This window comes from Oncorhynchus kisutch, linkage group LG17, assembly GCF_002021735.2.
Source record: "Oncorhynchus kisutch isolate 150728-3 linkage group LG17, Okis_V2, whole genome shotgun sequence".
Classification (NCBI taxonomy): Eukaryota; Metazoa; Chordata; class Actinopteri; order Salmoniformes; family Salmonidae; genus Oncorhynchus; species Oncorhynchus kisutch.
Genome location: NC_034190.2, coordinates 51,404,694 through 51,430,146, shown reverse-complemented (window position 1 = coordinate 51,430,146; position 25,453 = coordinate 51,404,694). Strand labels below are relative to the sequence as shown.

Here is a 25,453-nt window from a genome sequence, read left to right as displayed (position 1 = left end):
ATCTGCCATTCTGTATGAAGAAATGTTTCCTACCAAGTCCTTTGCACTGGTGTTCCTGGAGAAACTCTTCCTTGGTTGGTAGTGGGACAGGAGGGACGAGTCTGAGTCTTTGGGGGTTGTTGGCACTGTGTGAAAACATAAAACAAATAGTTACTTCCGTAGTACACGGAACAATGTAATGTCATATTCCAGTATACATACACCACTGTATCCTGGGCATTTGCCAAATAAACATAGATTTTGATTTTTGATAACATAATATTGATGGAATATGGGTCAATTATAGTGAGAATGTACGCACCATTTATTAATTTAACCATCAATGAATTGATGCTTGGTAACATACTGGCCATGGTCTCACCTGAGAGAGGAGGGAGGTAAATATTCTAACTCAATGTAATTGTATATTCATTTCTCAAGTATACTCAAAATACTTGTAACGAGCGTAATGTCTGCCATTCTGTATGAACAAAGTTTCCTACCAAGCCCTTTGCACTGATGTTCCTGGAAAAACTCTTGCTTGGTTGGTAGTGGGACACGAGGTCTCTGTGGGGGTTGTTGGCACTGTGGGAAAGCATAAAACAATTTGTTACTTAAATAGTACACAGTACAATGCAATGTCATATTCCCTTATACACCCCACTATATCTTGTGAATATGCCAAATAAATGTTGAATTTGAGTGAGAATGTACACACCAACACAGGATTATCCCTAATGCTGGCCCTGACCAACCAGGAAATTGCCCCTCACTATAAGCTGCACTTCTCCACATGACCAGACTTCTAGTGGTCTTCTCCACATGGCCAGACTTCTAGTGGTCTTCTCCACATGACCAGACTTATAGTGGTCTTCTCCACATGACCAGACATAGTGGCATTCTCCTCTTTTAGTGCTCATCCTTGAAAAATGCCATAAGGTCTGAAATAGACATCAAAGTGGACATACTGTACAAACAATTATCTAGGCTAAGTAAAACATATATATATATTTGATCTAGCCTACAGATCTAGTGCTCTGCTAATGAGCTAGCTAAAGTGTTGTCAGTGGCTAACTAAGACAAAGAGAAAGGGGACAGAAGAAGTCCAACACTTTATATTGATTAAACTCACCTTGTCCGAGAGAGAATTACTCAGTTATCCAAACTTCATGCCATGGTAAGTCTGCACCAAACACATACTTAATTTGAAGTGTTTCTAAAATCCCCTATGGGAAAAATGAATAGTGGACAAATGATTGGAAGCATTTCCGTGTTTGACTACTAGGTTTTAAGAGTATTATGACATTTTCACTGTGGTGCTCAATTAAATGTTTCAAGGACAGAACTTTTGCAGTGTGGACAGAACTGTCAAAAAAGTATACTTTAAGGATACTTTATATATATCTATTTTTTTTCTACCCCCAGACATTATGCATCTCCAGTCCAAAATTACATCGAAAATCAGCTTCCTATTTCGCAACAAAGCATCCTTCACTCATGCTGCCAAACATACTCTCGTAAAACTGACTATAGCCTTTAACACTCTACTCAGCAAATTGGATGCAGTCTATCACAGTGCCATACGTTTTGTCACCAAAGCCCCACATACTACCCACCACTGCGACTTGTATGCTCTCATTGGCTAGCCCTCGCTTCATATTCGTCGCCAAACCCACTGGCTCCAGGTCATCTAAAAGTCTCTGCTAGGTAAAGCCCCACCTTATCTCAGCTCACTGGTCATCATAGCAGCACCCACCCGTAGCGCGCACTCCAGAAGGTATATTTCACTGGTCACCCCCAAAGCCAATTCTTCCTTTGGCTGCCTTTCTTCCAGTTCTCTGCTGCCAATGACTGGAACAAATTGCAAAAATCACTGAAGCTGGAGACTCATATCTCCCTCACTAGCTTTAAGCACCAGCTGTCAGAGCAGCTCACAGATCACTGCACCTGTACATAGCCCATCTGTAAACAGCCCATCCAACTACCTCATCCCCATACTGCTATTTATTTTTGCTCCTTAGCACCCCAGTATCTCTACTTGCACATTCATATTCTGCACATCTATCACTCCAGTGTTTAATTGCTAAATTGTAATTATTGCGCCACTATGGCCTATTTATTGCCTTACCTCCCTTATCTTACCTCATTTGCACACATTGTATATAGACTTTTTCTATTGTGTTATTGACAGTATGTTTGTTTATTCCATGTGTAACTGTGTTGTTTGTGTCGCACTGCTTTGCTTTATCTTGGCCAGGTCGCAGAACTTTTTCTCAACTAGCCTACCTGGTTAAATAAAGGTGAAATAAAATATATATGTATTCATTTTTATGTTTAAGATTTAAGATATTTCACAGCGGTTTAGATACAATGATTCTCTACACTGTACATTGCTTGTTTTGTCGCAAACTGAAATTCGGCAAACTATTACAATTTTAGCAACCAGGAAATGGCAGAAAGATTTATGCATATTTATACTTTAAGGTGTCTGTAATAGAATAAACGTGGCAAAAAATAAATGTAGATATTACATGTATTTCTATAGTTCCAAAATGTTTTTACAATGGTGGGGGAGTGCCAAGATAAAAGCCCGGTGGCTTCAAAACAGCACCCACGGGTAGTCATCTAGTGTATGTATAAATCATTCATCTTATCTACAGTATGTAATAACCACATTTGTGCATATAATTCAATTATGGGAATTTTAACAAAATATTCATAAAAGCATGTATAGGTAGCCTAAATTGTAAACTGTTCATTTTTGTTTAGTTTATACAGCTGTTTTCAGTTTCAGCAAGTAGCTTATCACTAAAAGATTAACTGCATAGGCCTATTCATATGAGTTCAGCAAAATGATTAGCAGTAATGGACAGCTAAGGTCAGTGTGGCTTTCCCCTTATCGTATGGAGGATTGAAAAATATATTGGTTGGCCACACACACACACACAATGAAAACAGGACAGTTATCCCCAAAAATATTTTATTATAATTTTTGTTAAATACCCAATGGCGTAGTCGAGAGGACACCTCAAAAATATGGAAGAAACTCAAATCAAGGAAGAATAAAAGGACATTTATGGCTCATATTTCCCAAACTGTATTAGTACATCTCTAAATATCATGCGTTGACAGTTCAAAAAGTTGTCTTCCATTGGTAGAGCAGTAAATCCCAGAAGATGTCCTCTATGGCTCATCACTCTCCAGTCTCAATGGCCATGTCCTCCATCACTGTGTACTGTGTGAGCGAAGTCTCTATGAGCCATGTCTGTGTAGTGTAAACATACACAGAGTGTACTAAACATTAGGAAAATCTTCCTAATATTGAGTCGCACCCCCTTTTTCCCCTCAGAACAGCCTCAATTCGTCAGGGCATGTACAACAAGGTGTAGAAAGCGTTCCACTGGGATGCTGCCCCATGTTGACTCCAATGCTTCCCGCTGTTGTGTCGAGTTGGCTGGATGTCCTTTGGGTGGTGGACCATTCTTGATACACCCAGGAAACTGTTGAGGGTGAAAAACCCAGCAGCGTTGCAGTTCTTGACACACTCAAACCAGTGCACCTGGCCCCTACTACCCTATCCCGTTCAAAGGCACTTAAAATATTTTGTCTTGCCCATTAATCCTCTGATTGGGAAAGGGGGATACCTAGTCAGTTGTACAAATGAATGCATTCAAATGAAATGTGTTTTCCTCATTTAACCCAACCCCCCTAAATCAGAAAGGAGCGAAGGGCTGCCTTAATCACACATACACAATCCATGTCTAAATTGTATCAAGGTTTAAAAATCATTCTTAAAAACTGTCTCCTCCCCTTTATCTACACTGATTGAAGTAGCTTTAACAGGTGATATCAGGGATCATAGCTTTCACCTGGTCAGTCTATGGCATGGAAAGAGCTGGAGTTCCTAATGTTTTGTATAGTCAGTGTATAGGCACTCTCTGTAGGACTGGCCGTTTGGCATACTGTAGCATAGGGCCTCCATGGGCTTAACAGTGGCCCCACTTCTCCTGCCCTCCTCCAGGAAGAGCTTTATATTGCACATAACCTTGATTTAAAAACAACCAAGAGAACCGGCAAAATAGACTAAAGCCTGTTAAAAAAGGATCACCATTTCAGACAATGTCTTGGAGTCCCCTCTGCTTTGTAGTGTCTATGTCAGTGCAGTCACACCTTGGCCTCCTCCTTCAGCCCTAGACCTCAATGGTCTTGAAGTAGATGCGGGTGTAGATGGTGTCTAGCTGGCTGTGCAGGGCGTGGAAGGAGGGCCGGTTGGAGGCCTCGGCATTCCAGCACTCCAACATGATGCGATAGATGTTGGGGGGACACCTACTGGGAGAGGGCAACCTGTAGCCTGTCGACAGGAGCTCCAGCACCTCCGAATTGCTCTTCCCTGTGTGTGTGTGAGAGTGAGGAGAGAGAGAAGAAAAATATTAAATCAGAGGGAAATATTTAAAAGCATTTTTACAGATAGAGGTAATAAATTAACTGTCATGAGGATTGACTGTTCCTCTTGATCACGTGGTGTATAATTGTTTACAAAAAAGATCAAGACCAGAGAATATAGTCTTGAAAAGGTTTGACACACCGTCGTATGGCATCTTTCCTCGTGACATCATCTCGTAGAGCAGCACACCGAAGGACCAGACGTCAGACTTGACGGAGAAGCGCTGATAGAGAGCAGCCTCAGGGGCTGTCCATCTCACTGGGATCTTAGTGGTTCTACTGGCCGTGTACACACTGTCCTACAAACACACACACACACACACACGTTTACATATCATTTTTTTCCATATTCCCTTGGAAATAGGAATATAAGCAAGACCTTTCCTTGCTTCATCTGAGAGTGAACATAGGTCAGCCCAACATACAGTATATTTTTCTACAGCATTTTTTAAAACTTTACTTATTGGCTGTTCTCGCTCTTCATTTCCCCATACATTTCACAGCACATCCATTCCATCCTTACCTTAATGATGCGTGCCAGGCCAAAGTCAGCCACCTTACAGACCAGGTCATCTCCCACCAGGATGTTCCTGGCCGCCAGGTCCCTGTGCACGATGTGTCGGTCCTCCAGGTAGGCCATGCCCTCACCAACCTGGCTGCCCATGTAGATGAGGTGGGCAGAGGTCAGCACCTGACCCTCCGGTGCTGGAACAGCACAGGGAGCAGACTGGTTAGGATCGATAAGGGTCTGAATAGTTACTCAATTGCGCCAACACATACCTTCACCGGTTTTCGATACCAAAATGATCTTGGTTAGGTCACTGTTGGACCAATCAAGCCCTGAGCCCTAGACATGATTTTTTTCATCTCATCACCCTATGAAAAGTTGTGTGTGTGTCGACTTACATATGTCATTGGTCAAGCAGAATCATCTGTGAACACATAGCATACACTGCATGCAGCCGAACATGTGGGTGTGTTTGACTCACTGCCCAGATAAGACTTGAGGCTGCCCTTGGTCATGAGCTCAGTGACTATGTAGACAGGCTCTCCTCTGGAACACAGGGCCAACAGCTGGATGAGCTTGGGGTGATGGAGGTTCTTCAGGGCCTGGATCTCCTTCACAAACTCATCCAGCTTAGTGTCCTCTGCAGGAGAGACAAAAAGACAGAGCGAGGCTGAGAGCAGTGCTCTTCAGGTGTGAGATAAGGAGCTTAGGACTGACCGTGACGCATTATAATCACTTTATGAACAATGTGAGGGCCCTGACCTGAATGGACTGACTTGGTGAGCGAGTGTGTAATTGTGTTTGCCTGCAATAACGTTTTTACCATTGCAGCATTTGCCCATCTGCAGTATGTTGTTGAAAATAATTCCCTCATCAATTCGTCAAGTTGAATTTGATCAGTGATCATGCCCAGAAAGACTATATCAAAATTCTGCTTGTAGTGTGCGGAATAATGTATAACACTGTAGTTAATATGATAGCAAAGAGAGCTAGCATGCTTACCTTGTTTAAGCATCTTGATGGCCACCCTTTTTTTCTGGCTGGTCCACAGGGCCTCCCACACCTCTCCAAAGTGGCCCTCCCCCAGCTTCATGTGCAGTTTAAACTCCTCCCGAGGACGCTCCCAAGGCTCCATGTCAAACAGCTCTCTCTGAGGACACCACAACACTGTTAGACACACAGAACTCACAGCTACCGAGTATGGCGAATACTTTCAAATACTTGAGCTGCGCTGCATTTTGTTTGCCCAATATAATGGAACCAATTAAGTAGTCCCAAAATTGCAAACGCCAAGCTTAATTAAGCATGTGTGATGCTCAGATAGCTTTAGTACATTCAAAGATAGGGAAGTTACTTTAAAAACACAGGCTCTTTTAAAAATACACATTTATCATTAAATGCTACAAAAGAAATGTGTCAATCAAGAAATGATCAAATGATCAATAAATCATCTACAAAGGATGATCTATATCAGGGTTCCTCAACTGGTGGCAGGGTGGTTTTATTTTCAGAACAATAAAATAAAATATATACAGTACCAGCCAAAAGTTGACACCTACTAATTTATGGGTTTTTCTTTATTTTTACTATTTTCCACAATGTAAAATAATAGTGAAGGCATCAATACTATGAAATCATGTAGTAACCAAATAAAAGTTAAACAAATCAAAATATATTTTATATATTTGAGACTCTTTGCACACTCTTGGCATTCTCTCAACCAGCTTCATGATGTAGTCACGTGGAATGCATTTCAATTAACAGGTGTGCCTTGTTGAAAGTACATTTTTAATTATGTCTTTCCTTCTTAATGTGTTTGTGCCAAATCAGTTGTGTTGTGAAAAGGTAGGGGTGGTATACAGAAGATAGGGATATTTGGTAAAAGACCAAGTCCATATTATGGCAAGAACAGCTCAAATAAGCAAAGAGAAACGACAGTCCCATCATTACTTGAAGACATGAAGGTCAGTCAATCTGGAAAATTTCAAAAACGTTGAAAGTTGTAGCGGATAAGTTCATTAGAGTTACCAGCCTCAGAAATTACAGCCCAAATAAATGCTTCAAGTTCAAGTAACAGACACATCTCAACATCAACTGTTCAGAGGAGATTGCATGAAATCAGGATTTCATGGTCGAATTGCTGCAAAGAAACCACTACTGAAAGACACCAATAAGAAGAAAAGACTTGCTTGGGCCAAGAAACACAAACAATGGACATTAGACCAGTGGAAATCTATCCTTTGGACTGAGGAGTCCAAATTTGAGATTCTTGGTTCCAACTGCCGTGTCTTTGTGAGACGCAGAGTAGGTGAATGGATGATCTCCGTGTGTGGTTCCCAACGTGAAGCATGGAGGAGGAAGTGTGATGATGTGGGGGTGCTTTGCTGGTTACACTGTCAGTGATTTATTTAGTATTCAAGGCACACTTAACCAGTATGGCTACCACAGCATTCTGCAGCGATACACCATCCCATCTGGTTTGCTCAACAGGACATCTTGTTTTTCAACAGGACAATGACCCAACATACCTCCAGGCTGTGTAAGGGCTATTTGACCAAAAAGGAGTGTGATGGAGTGCTGCATACGATGACCTGGCCTCCACAAATCACCCGACCTTAACCCAATTGAGATGGTTTGGGATGAGTTGGACCGCAGAGTGAAGGAAAAGCAGCCAACAAGTGCTCAGCATATGTGGGAACTCCTTCGAGGGTGTTGGAAAAGCATTACAGGTGAATCTTGTTGAGAGAATGCCAAGAGTATGCAAAGCTGGCTACTTTGAAGAATACATTTTTTGTTGTTGATTTGTTTAACACTTTTAGTTACTACATGATTCCGTGTATTATTTCATAGTTTATGTCTTCACTACTATTCTACAGTGTAGAAAATAGTAATAATACATAAAAACCCTTGAATGAGTAGGTGGGTCCAAACTTTTGACTGGTACTGTATATATTTCTTTGCATGTTCATTGTTGTACAGTATTTTATGTAACATGTCAGGTCCAAGTGATTTTAATTTTGGAAATCGGTTCCAAAGTATTCTCACACATAATAGCGATCGTATACAAAAGGTAAGCAAGGTATGAAAATATTATGTTTTAGTCAAACATTATATCAGTTTGGGCTTCTTGCGGGGCTTCTTGCGGGGCTGCCCGACCATCCACTCAGAAAAATACAATTGTCCTACGGCTGAATCTCGTTGATGATCCCTGATCTTTATATACTTTAATTACTGTGGAATTAACATTGTGATTGAAAACACAAATATATATATTTTTTAATTAAAAGAAGCTAACTTCAATCTCATGAAGAGGTCAACTAGTCTTGGTATGAGCTTCTCATGTACTCTTCTCTTTCGTCAAATTGAACATGAAAATAAAAAGTAGCCTTGCACGAGCCTTGTGCAAGCCAGAACAGCTCATAGGAGCAGGAGCCCATCTCCTGTTTCTGTAGCGTGGGGCAGCTTCATGTACAAGTTCACCCTTTGGACAGGATGCTCGTCTAATGCAGGGCCTTACCTACAATCTACCTCCTTAATGCGGAGTGCCAAGCAGAGACGTATTGGGTCCCATTTTTAGAGGCTTTGGTATGAATCGGCCGGGGATCGAACTCTCAACCTTCCAATCTCAGGGCGGACACTCTAACCACAAGGCCACCGAGTTGGTCAAATTGAACATGTAGGACAGAAATAATTTTGGATACAATAGAACTACATCTACAATCAAATTGTGTATGAAATTTCAACAGTATCAGTCTAACAGCTAAGAAATATAAATGCTAACACTATAAAAAAATAAACTACATTGAAAAGTAGAAAAGCATGAAAAGTAGAACATTTTGAAATAACAAAATGGTGAACTAAAAAAGGGCCTGGATTGAAGGGCCTGGATTGAAGGGCCTGGAGTGAAGCGTGTGCGTCTGTGTGGCTTTCCACAGCCTCGGATTCAGTCTCATCGTCTCCACTCAAAAGGAAGAGAGAAGAGACTGGAATCACTGAGAAGCCTCCACTAAAAACAGCCTGATCCCTGCCTCTACACTACATTTTCTTGATTCCCTAATGATGTCAAAGTAAAACACATATTTCTAACAAATATGATTTGATTTTGGGGGAATATGTGGCCCAAACACTAACATATTCACCATCCACAAAATAACTGGATTGTGAATGGTATCCACAAAGTGTAAGTGTGTGAGAGAATTGGTTGGTACACACACACACACACACACACACACACCTGCTGTGCACATGGCTCATCCAGAGGCACTCCTAGACTCCTGGAGTTGTTCTGGTAGTATCGGATCAACTCCTCCAGAGTGGCAAAGGAAATCTTGTCCGACACAAAGTATGACCCAATCAATGAACGCTGGATTCGGAAATGGAAGACTTTCCCATTGTTTCTGCCTATGGACAAGACCAACATGATTAGACTTTTTAAAATATTTTTTACACATTTCAAAGACAGTGGTGACAAACTCCAAAAGCATTTATTTTTAAACTGTACATGTCTCACACACATACACTTGACCAAATGAATCACAACTTGACATATAAGCATTGACTTAGAGATCGCTCTCTCGGTGTACAGTACAGTGTGTGATGAGACGCAGGAGGTTTGCAACTAAAGAAGTATTTCATTGCCACCCACTGGTGAATGAACGGTAGCACGTCCCTTTACACCATTGTTTCCACTGTTATTTTCAGATGATTTAATAAGGAATGGTGGGATAACAGCATAGGAATTACATATTAGAACTCTGTTTAATGTAATGTATTGGTGGGTCTAATCCTGAATGCTGATTGGTTAAAACCGCATTCCAACCGGTGTCTATTTCACAAGTTACCACCAGCTAAATCTATGAAATGTACTCTGTTCCATCTCAATGCGCAATCCACGGTCTCATCAACCCTGCCAGGAAATGTATGAACTTGATCTGCACTATAAAAAGCATCTAGACATCTCCTCCCATTTGGTTTTCAACAGCAGAGATTTGTATAAACCTTGCTCTGTCTCTCCGACCTTTTCAATTTTGAATTGCAATCTCCACCGTCCCATCTAAAGTGAATGTGTCCGAACGACACTGACAGCAAATTGAGCTGGTTGTCATAGCAGCATACAACACTTTTCAGTTGACTGGCTAAATCGATACTTTGTTGCGAAAACTGTGGAACATTTCTTTTGATCTTTTCGGCGGCATGACTATGGATGAATGGGGAAAAATAGATGGCAATAATACCCAGGCATGCAGATTTGGAGGATACTGCATTGAATGACCTAGAGAAAAGCCCGAACGGAAAAAACACAGTTCAGAATACAAAATGAGCTGTGTGTTGCTTCGAGGGCTGGATAGCAGAGAATAAGAAAACGTAGTTGACTACAAAACTGTCACTAAGGAAGAGTTGAACATCCGACACTTTTATGGAAATGTATGAAATGGGAAGGGGGAGCCGTACAGCATAAGTAGCTACCTGGCACTCCGTAGTGGGCTCAACCGGTTTCTAAATGACCCACCCATCGGTTGCAACTTGTGCCTTATGAAGGACACTGAATTTACCACCTTGAATCATGCATTTCTGGGCAAAATCAAACAGCTAAGGCGGCAAGTAATTCATATCACAAACAGCCACCCTCCCATCACTGACAAAGACATGGCCCAGCTCAAAAGCTCCCAGGCTCTGAATCCCGGTACACCAAGGGGTCTGGTCCAGAAAGTGTGGTTTGACCTCCAGTTACATCTGGGTCGAAGAGGAAAAGAGGGGAACAGACAAAAGCCAAACTCATTCCTGGTAAAAACAGACGAGAACGGTCTACGGTATGTTGTTCATAGCCTGTTTGTGTTATTTCTAAGTTGCACTCGTAATTAGGCTACAGGAAAACAATATAACAAAACATTCTCTCAGATACGCCACTTTCGCATATAACAAGGCCACAAAGAATCTGGACCCAAGGGAGAAGGACAGGGAGTCCAAGAGGGGATTCATGTTCGAGCAGCCAGGGAACCCACTATGTCCGGTGTCATCACTGGAGAAATACCTATCGAAACGCCCGGAGAACGGCCTTGCCTTTTTATCTCCATCCAAGGAGAGGAGAGTGTATCCGGGACTCGATCTGGCACACGTCAGAGCCGATGGGCGTGAACTATGGCAGCACCTCTACCCAAGATCTGCAGGGCAGCAGGAACAACGACATACACAAATCACAACATCAGGACCACGACAGTCCAGAAACTGGCCAATGCTGGTTTAGAAGCGAGGGAGATTATGTCAGGGAGAGGGCATCGGTGCGAAGGTTCGCTCCATAGCTACTGGCGTCCGTCACGGACAGAAAACGCTGGAGCAACATCCTGGCCAAAAACAAAGAGAACACTGTAGCACCATCAACACCTAAAAGGCTGAAGCAGGGCAGCAGAAGTAGTAGCAGACTCCGACAGACAAATGTGACATACAACAAGTAGCTATGTCAGCTGTGGCAGATAACAAAGATACATGTTTCATTTATTAAAATCAGCTCAAATGAATGTCGTGGATTGTCTTTCTTTTGTCTGACCAGTGTCTTGACAAGAGAGCAATTGTTTTTCTGCCAGACAAAGTCACACATCATAAGTTCATTGTTATGGAGGTGCCCAAGTAAATCTTGACTAGGAAACAGCTTAAACAAATGCAGCTACTTTGCGTTTGTTCTGGCTGCACTTGACGTGACTGTAAAAGCAGGGCCAGGGATAAGAACGTTACAAGTCAGGATGGCAATGGAACATTTAGAACGAATGACTGAATGACATAGATACAGAACAAAAAGAACGAACAACTGGGTCGCGTCTCTAGCAACCCTAGATTCGTGTCAGGACTATATCTTTGTGGAAGGACGAAATAGTACGAATGAATTAAATCCAAATAACATTTAATGAAAATATGTAGATCTGTTTATTGAATATGTTGTTAACTCGTTTAAAAGTGATAATGCCCTCCAAGCCGGTGTTGGATATAGTGGCCGGAACACCCGTGCCAATATATTCAACAAACACCGGCTTCTCGGGCATTATCACTTAAATAATGCAATTGAATAGGATCTTTATGGGTAACAATGGGCTCTTTCTGGTATTTACTACAATGAATTCAACAGATTGGGTAGGCTACCATACGGTGCCTATGGCGCTTACGTTAATGAATTCCAAAAGAAACTAGCATGTGCTTAATATGTTAACATAAAGTAATTATCATGTTACCATGCAATATTGGCTTACTTGAGATGGTGTATTCGTCGCTGTGGCTCTCGCTGATGCGCACCAGGAATGAGCCATCCTTATTCTGAGGGGCCAGGAGCAGTTTCTCCGCCTTCACCCGGTTAATGTTCCCATAGTACCACCTCAACAGACAGACAGGGAAAGAGGCAGAAAGTCAGTCAGACAAAAAAAAAAAAAGAAAGAAAGGAGACATGCACAATTGCACACGAGCACACACACACACACACGCCGACAGCAACACAAACCCATGACAGGCTGAACATGAGGTAGTCTAAGGTGGTTTCACACTTTGTCCTTTTCAGCCAATTTGTGTGAACTCGGTGCAGTTCGCGTAATTGTTTATTATTTTTAAATTAAATAATACATTTCACATTTACATAAGTATTCAGACCCTTTACTAAGGAATACAGCCTCAAGTCTTCTTGGGTATGAGCAGTGGCGACCTGTCATTCAGGGCAGGTAGCACAAACTGTTTTGAGACCCACATTTTTAGCTTGCCTGTTTTACATGATATTTTGGCATTACAGTATTTTTCAATTGCTAACAAGAGTCGGTCAATTTTTTTATTTAAATTTTTTTATTTGACCTTTATTTTACTAGGCAAGTCAGTTAAGAACAAATTCTTATTTTCAATGACGGCCTAGGAACAGTGGGTTAACTGCCTGTTCAGGGGCAGAACGACAGATTTGTACCTTGTCAGCTCGGGGATTCGAACTTGCAACCTTTCGGTTACTAGTCCAACGCTCTAACCACTAGGCTACCCTGCCGCCCCAATACTGAAACCACTTTTTCAAAACTCTTCACACAGTCTGCATTACCAACATGCATCTTGGCCAAACAGTTAATCTCACCTCAAACTCACTCAAACCACCAAAACACTTTATACATGTCTCAAAATAAGCTTGTTCGACCATAACACTGGCAACAATTCTCACTCAGAAAGCATACATTGTCACTCATAACAAACTGACCTAAAAAAAAACACTAACAGGGAGCATTAAATAAATTAACTTTTTTCTTTGAAGTTTGAATAATTTTTCACAAATCGGTATAAAATAAGAATAAAACCTTTTCACTTTGACTGTACTAAAGTATATGTAAAAAGAATGAATCGGAAATGCAGCAATTTGCTTCAATAGCCTTTATTTTTTTCTATATCTTTGCATATAGTAATTTACTTGTGAAAAATAGAGTTGAAACAAAACAAAATTCCAGGGCTGTATTAATAATTACATCAACATGTATAGTATAATCACTCATACTGTACAGTACTGTGATAGATCTAGTTCTCGCTCTCCTGCATTTGGCCACAAGTTCTCATTAACATCACATCTTATGTCTTCTCTGGCGAAGCATCTTGGAAAGTATCTTCAGGAGAAGTGTCTCCACACCCTGGCAGTCTTCAGGAGAAGTGTCTCCACACCCCAAATTCATTGCATCCAGCAAGGGCATCTGGATGGTGGTGATAAACCTTCCACCTCCACGCAGAGAAAAACCCCATAGAGGAGTTTAGGAACGAGGAGTATGGAGGCAGGAATAGTACTGACATTCTGGGATGTGCAGCAAACCAGTCTGACTGCCAGAGTAGTGGAATGCCACATTATCCCACACAACAAAAAGGTAGGGGTGTTTCTTGCCCCCCTCTCCTCCGCTGGCACAAGTCGAATATGCAGGTCATCCATAAAATAAAATGAGCCTCTGTATTATAGGGGCCAATGCTTATCTCAGAGACTACCATGCTTGGTCTTCCTCTCCTTGTCCTCCACGCTTGTCTCCCTCTCCCTGCCACTCTTCTTTTCCCACCAAACCGGTCTTCCTTGAGCCATGTTTCCAAACAATGTTTCCTTCCTCCTTTGTCTGTTTGGTAACGAGACTAAAAACAGGACACTTGGGTTAGGCTTTCAGCTGAAATTGCAACCAGCTGTGTTTGGAATGATTAAATATTCCCGTGAGATTCTCTGTTTCAATCAGGTTACTACAGAAATGTACGACATTTGCCATCATTCTGTTTTGAATGTGTTTTTAACAGTTTTAGAACCAGTGTGTTGGCAGTTGAAAACGTGCTGCAAATATATAGTTTAGCAGGTGGTGGAGTATGAATGAGAAAGGAGGTAATGGATTTCGGAGAATGTGGTCATTGAAAGCATTTTGTGTGAAAGCAATAAAATGATTCACAGTTTGGTCCACATACAGTCAGCGAAACAGAAGTGTGTGAAGAGTTTTGACCAATGCATGTTATCAATTGAGAAAACTAATACGTGTCACATATCAGTTTGCAAACAAAGTTAAATAAATAAATAAATAAATATATATTTTATCATTGAGTTAATAAAGCCACATACAAACATGGTCTCTTTAGTTTTCTTGAGTAAGGCAGCTCCAAAATGCAGGTGTTTCAGCCTAGCGCAGTGCTTTCTGTGGTGGTGGGGCAAGCCAGCAGAAAATACAGAGCGTTGTGCCATGATTGGCTCAGTGTTTTGTCACTCATGGGGACTTGACGTGGTGCTTAAGTTTTTGTGCAGTGTGAACAGTATGTCATCTATAGGCTAAGAAAGCTTCTTATTCAATTGTGGGGTTTGAATAGTTTAAGATGTTTGGTGAGAATTACAATCAAAAGTACAAAATCAATTCTAGCTCTTAAAGGAGCAATAGCCTATTACAGCATTATTTAATCTGGAGTTAGTATTCTGCTATTTATTCTGTTAACAATCATATTTTCATGTTAATAGTACTGGATCTTCTGATTACAAATATTATGTCTCATCTTGTAACTAAATGCAATCTATTAGCGTCCAAAATGTAAGTAGGTATATCTACTGTAGCATTTCAATAACACATTCTGATGGAATGGCTTGTCCTACAGTTTGGGGTTTCTAGTGCATGGCCATCAGACTGTTAAATAGTCACCACTAGCTGCTGCCACCCCCCACCCAGTACCCTGCACTGAACTTTAGTCACCGTCACGAGACGGCTACCACTCAGTTACTCTCCCATGCACCTTAGGGCAGCAGCCTCTATGTACATAGTCATGGAACATTGGTCACTTTAATAAATGGTACTCTAGTCACTTTAAATAATGTTTACATTACCGTTTTACCCACTTACAGTTGAAGTCGGAAGTTTACATACACCTTAGCCAAATACATTTAAACACTCAATTTCACAATTCCTGACATTTAATCCTAGTAAAAATTCCCTGTTTTAGGTCAGTTAGGATCACCACTTTATTTTAAGAATGTGAAATGTCAGAAGAATAGTAGAGTGATTTATTTCAGCTTTTATTTCTTTCATCACATTCCCAGTGGGTCAGAAGTTTACATACACTCAATTAGTATTTGGTAGAACTGCCTTTAAAATTGTTTAACTCGGGTCAAAAGTTTTGGTTAGTCTTCCACATGCTTCCCACAATAAGTTGGGTGAATTTTGGCCGATTCCTCCTGACATAGCTGGTGTAACCGAGTCAGGTTTGTAAGGCCTCCTTGCTCACACACGCTTTTTCAGTTCTGCCCACAAATGTTCTATGGGATTGAGGTCAGAGCTTTGTGATGGCCACTCCAATACCTCGACTTTGTTGTCCTTAAGCCATTTTGCCACAACTTTGGAAGTATGCTTGGGATCATTGTCCATTTGGAAGACCCATTTACGACCAAGCATTAACTTCCTGACTGATGTCTTGAGATGTTGCTTCAATATATCCACATAATTTTCCTTCCTCGTGAAGCCATCTATTTTGTGAAGTGCACCAGTCCCTCCTGCAGCAAAGCACCCCCACAACATGATGCTGACACCCCCGTGCTTCACGGTTGGGATGGTGTTCTTTGGCTTGCAAGCCTCCCCCTTTTTCCTCCAAAACATAACGATGTTCATTATGGCCAAACAGTTCTATTTTTGTTTCATCAGACCAGAGGACATTTCTCCAAAAAGTACGATCTTTGTCACCATATGCAGTTGCAAACCGTAGTCTGGCTTTTTTTTATTTTTTATGGTGGTGTTTTTGGAGCAGCGGCTTCTTCCTTGCTCAGCGGCCATTCAGGTTATGTCGATATAGATACTTTTGTATCTGTTTCCTACAGCATCTTCACAAGGTCCTTTGCTGTTGTTCTGAGATTGATTTGATCTTTTCGCACCAAAGTACGTTAATCTCTAGGAGACAGAACGATTCTCCTTCCTGAGCGGTATGACGGCTGCGTGGTCCCATGGTGTTTATACTTGCGTACTATTGTTTGTACAGATGAACGTGGTACCTTCAGGCTTTTGGAAATTGCTCCCAAGGATGAACCAGACTTGCGGAGGTCTGCAATTTTTTTCCTGAGGTATTGACTGATTTCTTTTGATTTTCCCATGATGTCAAGCAAAGAGGCACTCAGTTTGAAGGTCGGCCTTGAAATACATCCACAGGTACACCTCCAATTGACTCAAATGATGTCATTTAGCTTATCAGAAGCTTCTAAAGCCATGACATTTTCTGGAATTTTCCAGGCTGTTTAAAAAGCAGTCAAGTTAGTGTATGTAAACTTATGACACACTGGAATTGTGAGTGAAGTATAAGTGAAATAATCTGTCTGTAAACAATTGTTGGAAAAATGACTTGTCATGCACGAAGTAATGTCCTAACCGACTTGCCAAAGCTATAGTTTGTTAACAAGAATTTTTGGAGTTGTTGAAAAACGAGTTTTAATGACTCCAATCTAACTGCCGACTTCAACTGTATGTATGTATGTATGTATGTATGTATGTATGTATGTACGTACAGTGAGGCAAAAAAAGTATTTAGTCAGCCACCAATTGTGCAAGATCTCCCACTTAAAAGATGAGAGAGCCCTGTAATTTTCATCATAGGTACACTTCAACTATGACAGGCAAAATGAGAAAAAAAATCCGGAAAATGACATTGTAGGATTTTTTATGAATATATTTGCAAATGATTGTGGAAAATAAGTATTTGGTCACCTACAAACAAGCAAGATTCCTGGCTCTCACAGACCTGTAACTTCTTCAAGAGGCTCCTCTGTCCTCCACTCGTTACCTGTATTAATGGCACCTGTTTGAACTTGTTATCAATATAAAAGACACCTGTCCACAACGTCAAACAGTCACACTCCAAACACCACTATGGCCAAGACCAAAGAGCTGTCAAAGGACACCAGAAACAAAATTGTAGACCTGCACCAGGCTGGGAAGACTGAATCTGCAATAGGTAAGCAGCTTGGTTTGAATAAATCAACTGTGGGAGCAATTATTAGGAAATGGAAGACATACAAGGCCACTGATAATCTCCCTCGATCTGGGGCTCCACGCAAGATCTCACCCCATGGGGTCAAAATGATCACAAGAACGGTGAGCAAAAATCCCAGAACCACACGGGGTGACCTAGTGAAGGACCTGCAGAGAGCTGGGATCAAAGTAACAAAGCCTACCATCAGTAACACTACGCCACCAGGGACTCAAATCCTGCAGTGCCAGATGTGTCTCCCTGCTTAAGCCAGTACATGTCCAGGCCCGTCTGAAGTTTGCTAGAGAGCATTTGGATGATCCAGAAGAAGATTGGGAGAATGTCATATGGTCAGATGAAACCAAAATATAACTTTTTGGTAAAAACTCAACTCGTCATGTTTGGAGGACAGTTGCATCCAAAGAACACCATACCCACTGTGAAGCATGGGGGCGGAAACATCATGCTTTGGGGCTGTTTTCTGCAAAGGGACCAGGACGACTGATCCGTGTAAAGGAAAGAATGAATGTATCGTGAGATTGAGTGAAAACGTCCTTCCATCAGCAAGGGCATTGAAGATGAAACGTGGCTGGGTCTTTCAGCATGACAATGATCCCAAACACACCGCCCGGGCAACGAAGGAGTGGCTTCGTAAGAAGCATTTCAAAGTCCTGGCGTGGCCTAGCCAGTCTCCAGATCTCAACCCCATAGATAATCTTTGGAGGGAGTTGAAAGTCCGTGGTTCCCAGCAACAGCCCCAAAACATCACTGCTCTAGAGGAGATCTGCATGGAGGAATGGGCCAAAATACCAGCAACAGTGTGTGAAAACCATGTGAAGACTGGCAGAAAACGTTGGACCTGCCCACAAATGTTCTATGGGATTGAGGTCAGAGCTTTGTGATGGCCACTCCAATACCTCGACTTTGTTGTCCTTAAGCCATTTTGCCACAACTTTGGAAGTATGCTTGGGATCATTGTCCATTTGGAAGACCCATTTACGACCAAGCATTAACTTCCTGACTGATGTCTTGAGATGTTGCTTCAATATATCAATATATCCTCGTGTGCATATATACAGTGCCTTGCGAAAGTATTCGGCCCCCTTGAACTTTGCGACCTTTTGCCACATTTCAGGCTTCAAACAAAGATATAAAACTATTTTTTTGTGAAGAATCAACAACAAGTGGGACACAATCATGAAGTGGAACGACATTTATTGGATATTTCAAACTTTTTTAACAAATCAAAAACTGAAAAATTGGGCGTGCAAAATTATTCAGCCCCTTTACTTTCAGTGCAGCAAACTCTCTCCAGAAGTTCAGTGAGGATCTCTGAATGATCCAATGTTGACCTAAATGACTAATGATGATAAATACAATCCACCTGTGTGTAATCAAGTCTCCGTATAAATGCACCTGCACTGTGATAGTCTCAGAGGTCCGTTAAAAGCGCAGAGAGCATCATGAAGAACAAGGAACACACCAGGCAGGTCCGAGATACTGTTGTGAAGAAGTTTAAAGCCGGATTTGGATACAAAAAGATTTCCCAAGCTTTAAACATCCCAAGGAGCACTGTGCAAGCGATAATATTGAAATGGAAGGAGTATCAGACCACTGCAAATCTACCAAGACCTGGCCATCCCTCTAAACTTTCAGCTCATACAAGGAGAAGACTGATCAGAGATGCAGCCAAGAGGCCCATGATCACTCTGGATGAACTGCAGAGATCTACAGCTGAGGTGGGAGACTCTGTCCATAGGACAACAATCAGTCGTATATTGCACAAATCTGGCCTTTATGGAAGAGTGGCAAGAAGAAAGACATTTCTTAAAGATATCCATAAAAAGTGTCATTTAAAGTTTGCCACAAGCCACCTGGGAGACACACCAAACATGTGGAAGAAGGTGCTCTGGTCAGATGAAACCAAAATTGAACTTTTTGGCAACAATGCAAAACGTTATGTTTGGCAAAAAACAAAAACAAAAAGCAACACAGCTCATCACCCTGAACACACCATCCCCACTGTCAAACATGGTGGTGGCAGCATCATGGTTTGGGCCTGCTTTTCTTCAGCAGGGACAGGGAAGATGGTTAAAATTGATGGGAAGATGGATGGAGCCAAATACAGGACCATTCTGGAAGAAAACCTGATGGAGTCTGCAAAAGACCTGAGACTGGGACGGAGATTTGTCTTCCAACAAGACAATGATCCAAAACATAAAGCAAAATCTACAATGGAATGGTTCAAAAATAAACATATCCAGGTGTTAGAATGGCCAAGTCAAAGTCCAGACCTGAATCCAATCGAGAATCTGTGGAAAGAACTGAAAACTGCTGTTCACAAATGCTCTCCATCCAACCTCACTGAGCTCGAGCTGTTTTGCAAGGAGGATTGGGAAAAAATTTCAGTCTCTCGATGTGCAAAACTGATAGAGACATACCCCAAGCGACTTACAGCTGTAATCGCAGCAAAAGGTGGCGCTACAAAGCATTAACTTAAGGGGGCTGAATAATTTAGCACGCCCAATTTTTCAGTTTTTGATTTGTTAAAAAAGTTTGAAATATCCAATAAATGTCGTTCCACTTCATGATTGTGTCCCACTTGTTGTTGATTCTTCACAAAAAAATAGTTTTATATCTTTGTTTGAAGCCTGAAATGTGGCAAAAGGTCGCAAAGTTCAAGGGGGCCGAAATATATATATATATATATATATACATACATACATACACACACACACATAAAAATAAACATCCCTTTTCCAAGGCAGGTCCTCACCAGACATCTCCGGCTACAACGTTGCCTATGGGCACAAATGCACCGTCACTGGACCAGACAGGACCGACAAAAAGTGCTCTTCACTGAAGAGTCACGGTTTTGTCTCACCAGGGGTGATGGTCGGATTCGCGTTTATTGCCGTGAAAAAAATGTGCATTACACTGGGACTTGTTGGATCGGAGGGTGAGGGCTAGGGCCATTCCCCCCAGAAATGTCTGGGAACTTGCAAATCTGTCCGAACTGGCAAATCTGGTCCAGTCCATGAGGAGGAGATGCACTCCAGTACTTAATGCAGCAGGTGGCCACACCAGATACTGACTGTTACTTTTGATTTTGACCTCCTTTGTTCAGGGACACATTATTTAATTTCTGTTAGTCACAGGTCTGTGGAACTTGTTCAGTTTATGTCTCAGTTGTTGAATCTTATGTTAATACAAATATTTACAAGTTTGCTGAAAATAAACACAGTTGGCAGTGAGAGAATGTTTCTTTTTTTGCTGAGTTTAGTAATCCCACAAAAAAAGTGTTAAACAAATCTAAAAATATTTTATATTTGAGATTCTTCAAAGTAGCCACCCTTTGCCTTGATGAAAGCTTTCAACACTCTTGGCATGCTCTCAACCAGCTTCACCTGGAATGCTTTTCCAACAGTCATGAAGGAGTTCCAACATATTCTGAGCACTTGTTGGCTGCTTTTCCTTCACTCTGTGGTCCATCTCATCCCAACCCATCTGAATTGGGTTGAATTCGGGTGATTGTGGAGGCCAGGTCATCTGATGCAGCACTCCATCACTCTCCTTCTTGGTCAAATAGCCCTTACACAGTCTGGAGGTGTGTTGGGTTATTGTCCTGTTGAAAAACAAATATGTCCCACTAAGCAGCTTTCTACATATCGATGCAGAATGTTGTGGCAGCCCTGCTGGTTAAGTGTGCCTTGAACTCTAAATAAAAATCACAGACAGTGTCACCAGCAAAGCACCCCCACACCATCACACCTCGTCCATGCTTCATGGTGGGAACCACACATGCGAAAACCATCCGTTCACCTACTCTGCGTCTCACAAAGACACGCCGGTTGGAACCAAAAATCTCATATTTGGACTCATCAAACCAAAAGGACAGACTTCCACCAGTCTAATGTCCATTGCTCGTATTTCTTGGCCCAAGCAAGCCTCTTCTTCTTCGTGTTCATGTGTCCCATGATTCTACAGTAGTGGTTTCTGTGAAACAATTCGACTACGAAGGCCTGATTCACGCAGTCTCCTCTGAACAGTTCATGTTGAGATGTGTCTGTTACTGAAACTCTGAAGCATTTATTTGGGCTGCAATTTCTGAGGCTGGTAACTGTAATTAACTTATCCTCTGCAGCAGAGGTAACTCTGGGTATTACTTTCCTGTGGCAGTCCTCACGAGTGCCAGTTTCATCATAGCGCAAGATGCTTTTTGCAACTGCACTTGAAGAAACTTTCAAAAATCTTGAAATGTTCCAGATTGACTGACCTTCATGTCTTAAAAGGAATGTTTCTCTTTGCTCATTTGAGCAGTTCTTGCCATAATATGGACTTGGTCTTTTACCAAATAGAGCCATCTTCTGTATACTGCCCCTACCTTGTCACAACACAACTGATTGGCTCAAACACATAATTTGTGTAATTTCTTCTTAAAACTTAACAAGGAACACCTGTTAATTGAAATGCATTCCAGGTGACTACTTCATGAAGCTGGTTGAGAGAATGCCAAGAGTGTGCAAAGCTGTCATCAAGGCAAAGGGTGGTTACTTTGAAGAATGTAAAATATATTTGATTTGTTGAACTCTTTTTTGGTTACTACATGATTCCATGTGTGTTATTTCATAGTTTTGATGTCGTCAATATTATTCTACAATGTAGAAAATAGTACAAATAAAAGAAAAACCCTTGAATGAGTAGGTGTCCAAACTTTTGAGTGGTACCATAAATACACAGTGCCATCAGAAAAAAGTATTCATTCAGTGTTACGTTACAGCATTATTCTAAAATGGATTAAATAAAATTCAGGAATCTACACACAATAGCCCATAAAAAAAGACTAAAACAGTTTAGATTTTTTGGGGAAATGTATTAAAAACAGGAATAATTTATTTACATAAATATTCAGACCCTTTGCTAGGAGGCTCGAAATTGAGCTCAGGTTCATCCTGTTTCCATTGAACATCTTTGAGATGTTTCTACAACTTGATTAGAATCCACCTGTGGTAAATTCAATTGATTGGACATAATTTGGAAAGGCACACACCTGTCCAGATAAGGTCCCACAGTTGACGGTGCATGTCAGAGCAAAAACCAAGCCATGAGGTTGAAGCAATAGTCCGTAGAGCGCCAAGACAGGATTGTGTCAAGGCACAGATTTGGGGAAGGGTACCAAAACATTTCTGCAGCATTGAAGGTCCCCACGAACACAGTGGCCTCCATCATTCTTAAATGGAAGAAGTTTGGAACCAACAATACTCTTCCTAGAACTGGCCGCCTGGACAAACTGAGCAATGGGGGAGAAGAAACAAGATTCTCAGGTCTGATGAAACCAAGATTGAACTATTTGGCCTGAATGCCAAGCGTCACGTCTGGAGGAAGCCTGGCACCATCCCTACGGTGAAGCATGGTGGAGGCAGGATTTTCACTAGATGCCGAGGGGATTTGCTTCCATTCAGCCACAGGAGAATTAGTGAGTTCGGGCACTGATGTTGGGCGATTAGGCCTGGCTCGCAGTTGGCATTCCAATTCATCCCAAAGGTGTTCAATAGGGTTGGGGGAGGGGCTCTGTGCAGTCCATCAAGTTATTCCACACTAATCTCGACAAACTATTTCTGTATGGACCTCGCTTTGTGCACGGGCATTGTCATGCTGAAACAGGAAAGGGCCTTCCCCAAACTGTTGCCACAAAGCAGGAAGCGCAGAATCGTCGGGAATGTCATTGTATGCTGTAGCATTAATATCTCCCCATCACTGGAACTAAGGGGCCTAGTCCGGACCATGAAAAACAGCCTCAGACCACTATTCTTCCTCCACCAAACTTTACAGCTGCCACTATACATTCAGGCAGGTAGCGTTCTCCTGGCATCTGCCTAACCCAAATATTATTCTACAATGTAGAACAAAGTAAAAATAAAGAAAAACACTTGAATGAGTAGGTGTGTCCCAACTTTTGACTGGTATTGTATAGAATATTTATTTATACTCCGGACTCCAACATTTCTCATCCTAATATTTATATTTCTTAATTCCATTATTTTACTTTTTTCGATGTGTGTATTGTGGTTTATTGTTAGATATTACTGTTGGAGCTAGGAACACAAGCATTTCGCTACAACCGCAATAACATCTGCTAAATATGTGTCCGTCCAATAAAATTTGATTTGAAAAACCCAGAGTGCATTGAGTGAACGTTGGAAAAAGATATTGGTTAGTTTCTCAATGTGAATGCAAAGAGGATTCAGACCACAAAATAGGTGACATGAACTGGCAAAAGAGTTGAGTCCTCATTCAAAGACAAGGGCAGTGTGAATACAAAGACAAAAGTTATTTAGCTTTTTATTTTACCCCAGAGTTCACTTTAAATAGGTCTGTGTGTGAAAACACCCTTCTAGCTGCTTTGAGTGGAAAAGTAGGTGTGGTTTATAGGCTAGACTGCAGCCAAATAGTAAGGAAGGCTATTCACATTTATTATCAAGAATGGGTGCGCCTGTGCTGTTCAGCAAACGCTATGCACATTTCCATGGTCAGGTTTCACCTGAAACGGTCAGGTGTGGGTGTGAGCTGAGTGGAACGCTTACCATAGTTGCCAAAAGTTGTGTATCGACTGCTGTACCTAGCGTAGTTCTTAATAAAGCTACAACTTGGCTGCACTTGCACCAATCTGACCACAAAAGCAGGAACTGTGTGTGTAGCCACATAGGCCTACAGAAACTTAATACAGTGTGATTGTTATACACTACAATGTTGTGCACTGTGCAGTAGTGAATGGGAAGGGAGGGATGGGTACTGCATTGTCACTTTTCTGTCAACACTGTCCTTATTAAATTTGAATAAGGCCTATTTGAAAGAATGATCATAAAGGCCAAATCGTGTTTTTGCAGGCTCAATTAACATTATGTTGAAGATCGCCTACCTTCTTGATAAACCTGGTAGACATAGTTGATAAACATGATCCTACACAATATATTGGACATGGTGAAATCTCAAAAGCATATTATGAATGAAACAATACTGAGGTTGCTCCCGCTCACACAAAGCGCCACTCACTTGTGATTAGCAAACTCGTCCTGTAGAATGGCCACATAAGTAGCTGGGACCAGTCCGGACTCCATCGAACCGGTAAGTTTCTTGGCAAGCACATAATCCCCCCTCTTTTCTATTACCGACAGCTTGTCACCTTCCTTGATAGTCAGCTCCTCCTCGCTCCTGGCTTCGAAATCAAACAGAGCCGCATAGAGCTGAGTCGGTTTCTTCTTGGGGGACGGAGCACGGATATCACCTGAAATAGTGGGGATTTCGGCTGATCGGGTGATATTTGGGTAATGGAATTCGGGCCATATCCAGTTCCACAGCCGACTACAACATGGCATGCAACAACGACAACAACCCTCCATCCCAAACCAATAGCAACGCCGAGGTATCCCAGGTTTTTGAAGGGAACCGCGACAAATTCGACGCGAAAATAAAATGTGCCTATTTAGGAACGCCAGACGCCTATTAGCCTACAGTTTCGAGACGTCTTCGATCTCCCTTTTCTCCCTTCACAACAAGCATAGTGCAGCATCAGCGATAGTTAGGTTGGCAATCAGGAGAAACCGGTTTTGTGTTGCGATTAATCAGGGACACAATACCTATGGCTGCGGGAATGCGGAAACGATATATTGTCGGGAGAGGAGACGATATCCATGCCCATTTTGATCCTTGATTCATTTAAAGTACGCCTAAAAAAAGAATACCCCTACCTATACTTGACCTCCAACGAATGATAACCAAATACCGCATCTCTCTGGAATACGGTCAACACCTGAACTGCATTTGCTGAGCCAGGACCACGACATGCTTATAGTCCCAGGGTTTTGGTTTGGAACACTCGACAGCTCCCGCTGTCCCTACATCCGTAAACCTGTCTGCCCACTGCTCCTGCTTGGCGGTTAAATCAACAACGCAGAGGGTAGGCCTATATGTCCATATATATATATACACACGCCCTTAAACTCTGGTGCAAGGGATCTACTCAGTACGTATAGGCAACACAGCGTTTTATATTCCCTATCTAATTATGCATCA

The 25,453-nt window shown here is 41.7% G+C and overlaps 1 protein-coding gene across 1 annotated transcript; it reads right to left on the bottom strand.

The window, feature by feature from the left end:
* Positions 1 to 2,947: 2,947 nt before the first annotated feature.
* LOC109907854 (tyrosine-protein kinase Srms) lies at positions 2,948 to 25,295 on the bottom strand. Its single transcript, XM_020506102.2, has 8 exons — positions 24,434 to 25,295; positions 12,169 to 12,290; positions 9,165 to 9,331; positions 5,933 to 6,080; positions 5,412 to 5,570; positions 4,946 to 5,127; positions 4,565 to 4,721; positions 2,948 to 4,369 (listed from the first exon to the last, which is right to left on the bottom strand). Exons 1-8 carry the CDS (start codon positions 24,778 to 24,780, stop codon positions 4,170 to 4,172), a joined length of 1,482 nt encoding a protein of 493 aa, XP_020361691.1. The 5' UTR covers positions 24,781 to 25,295; the 3' UTR covers positions 2,948 to 4,169.
* Between the last annotated feature and the right edge of the window lie 158 nt (positions 25,296 to 25,453).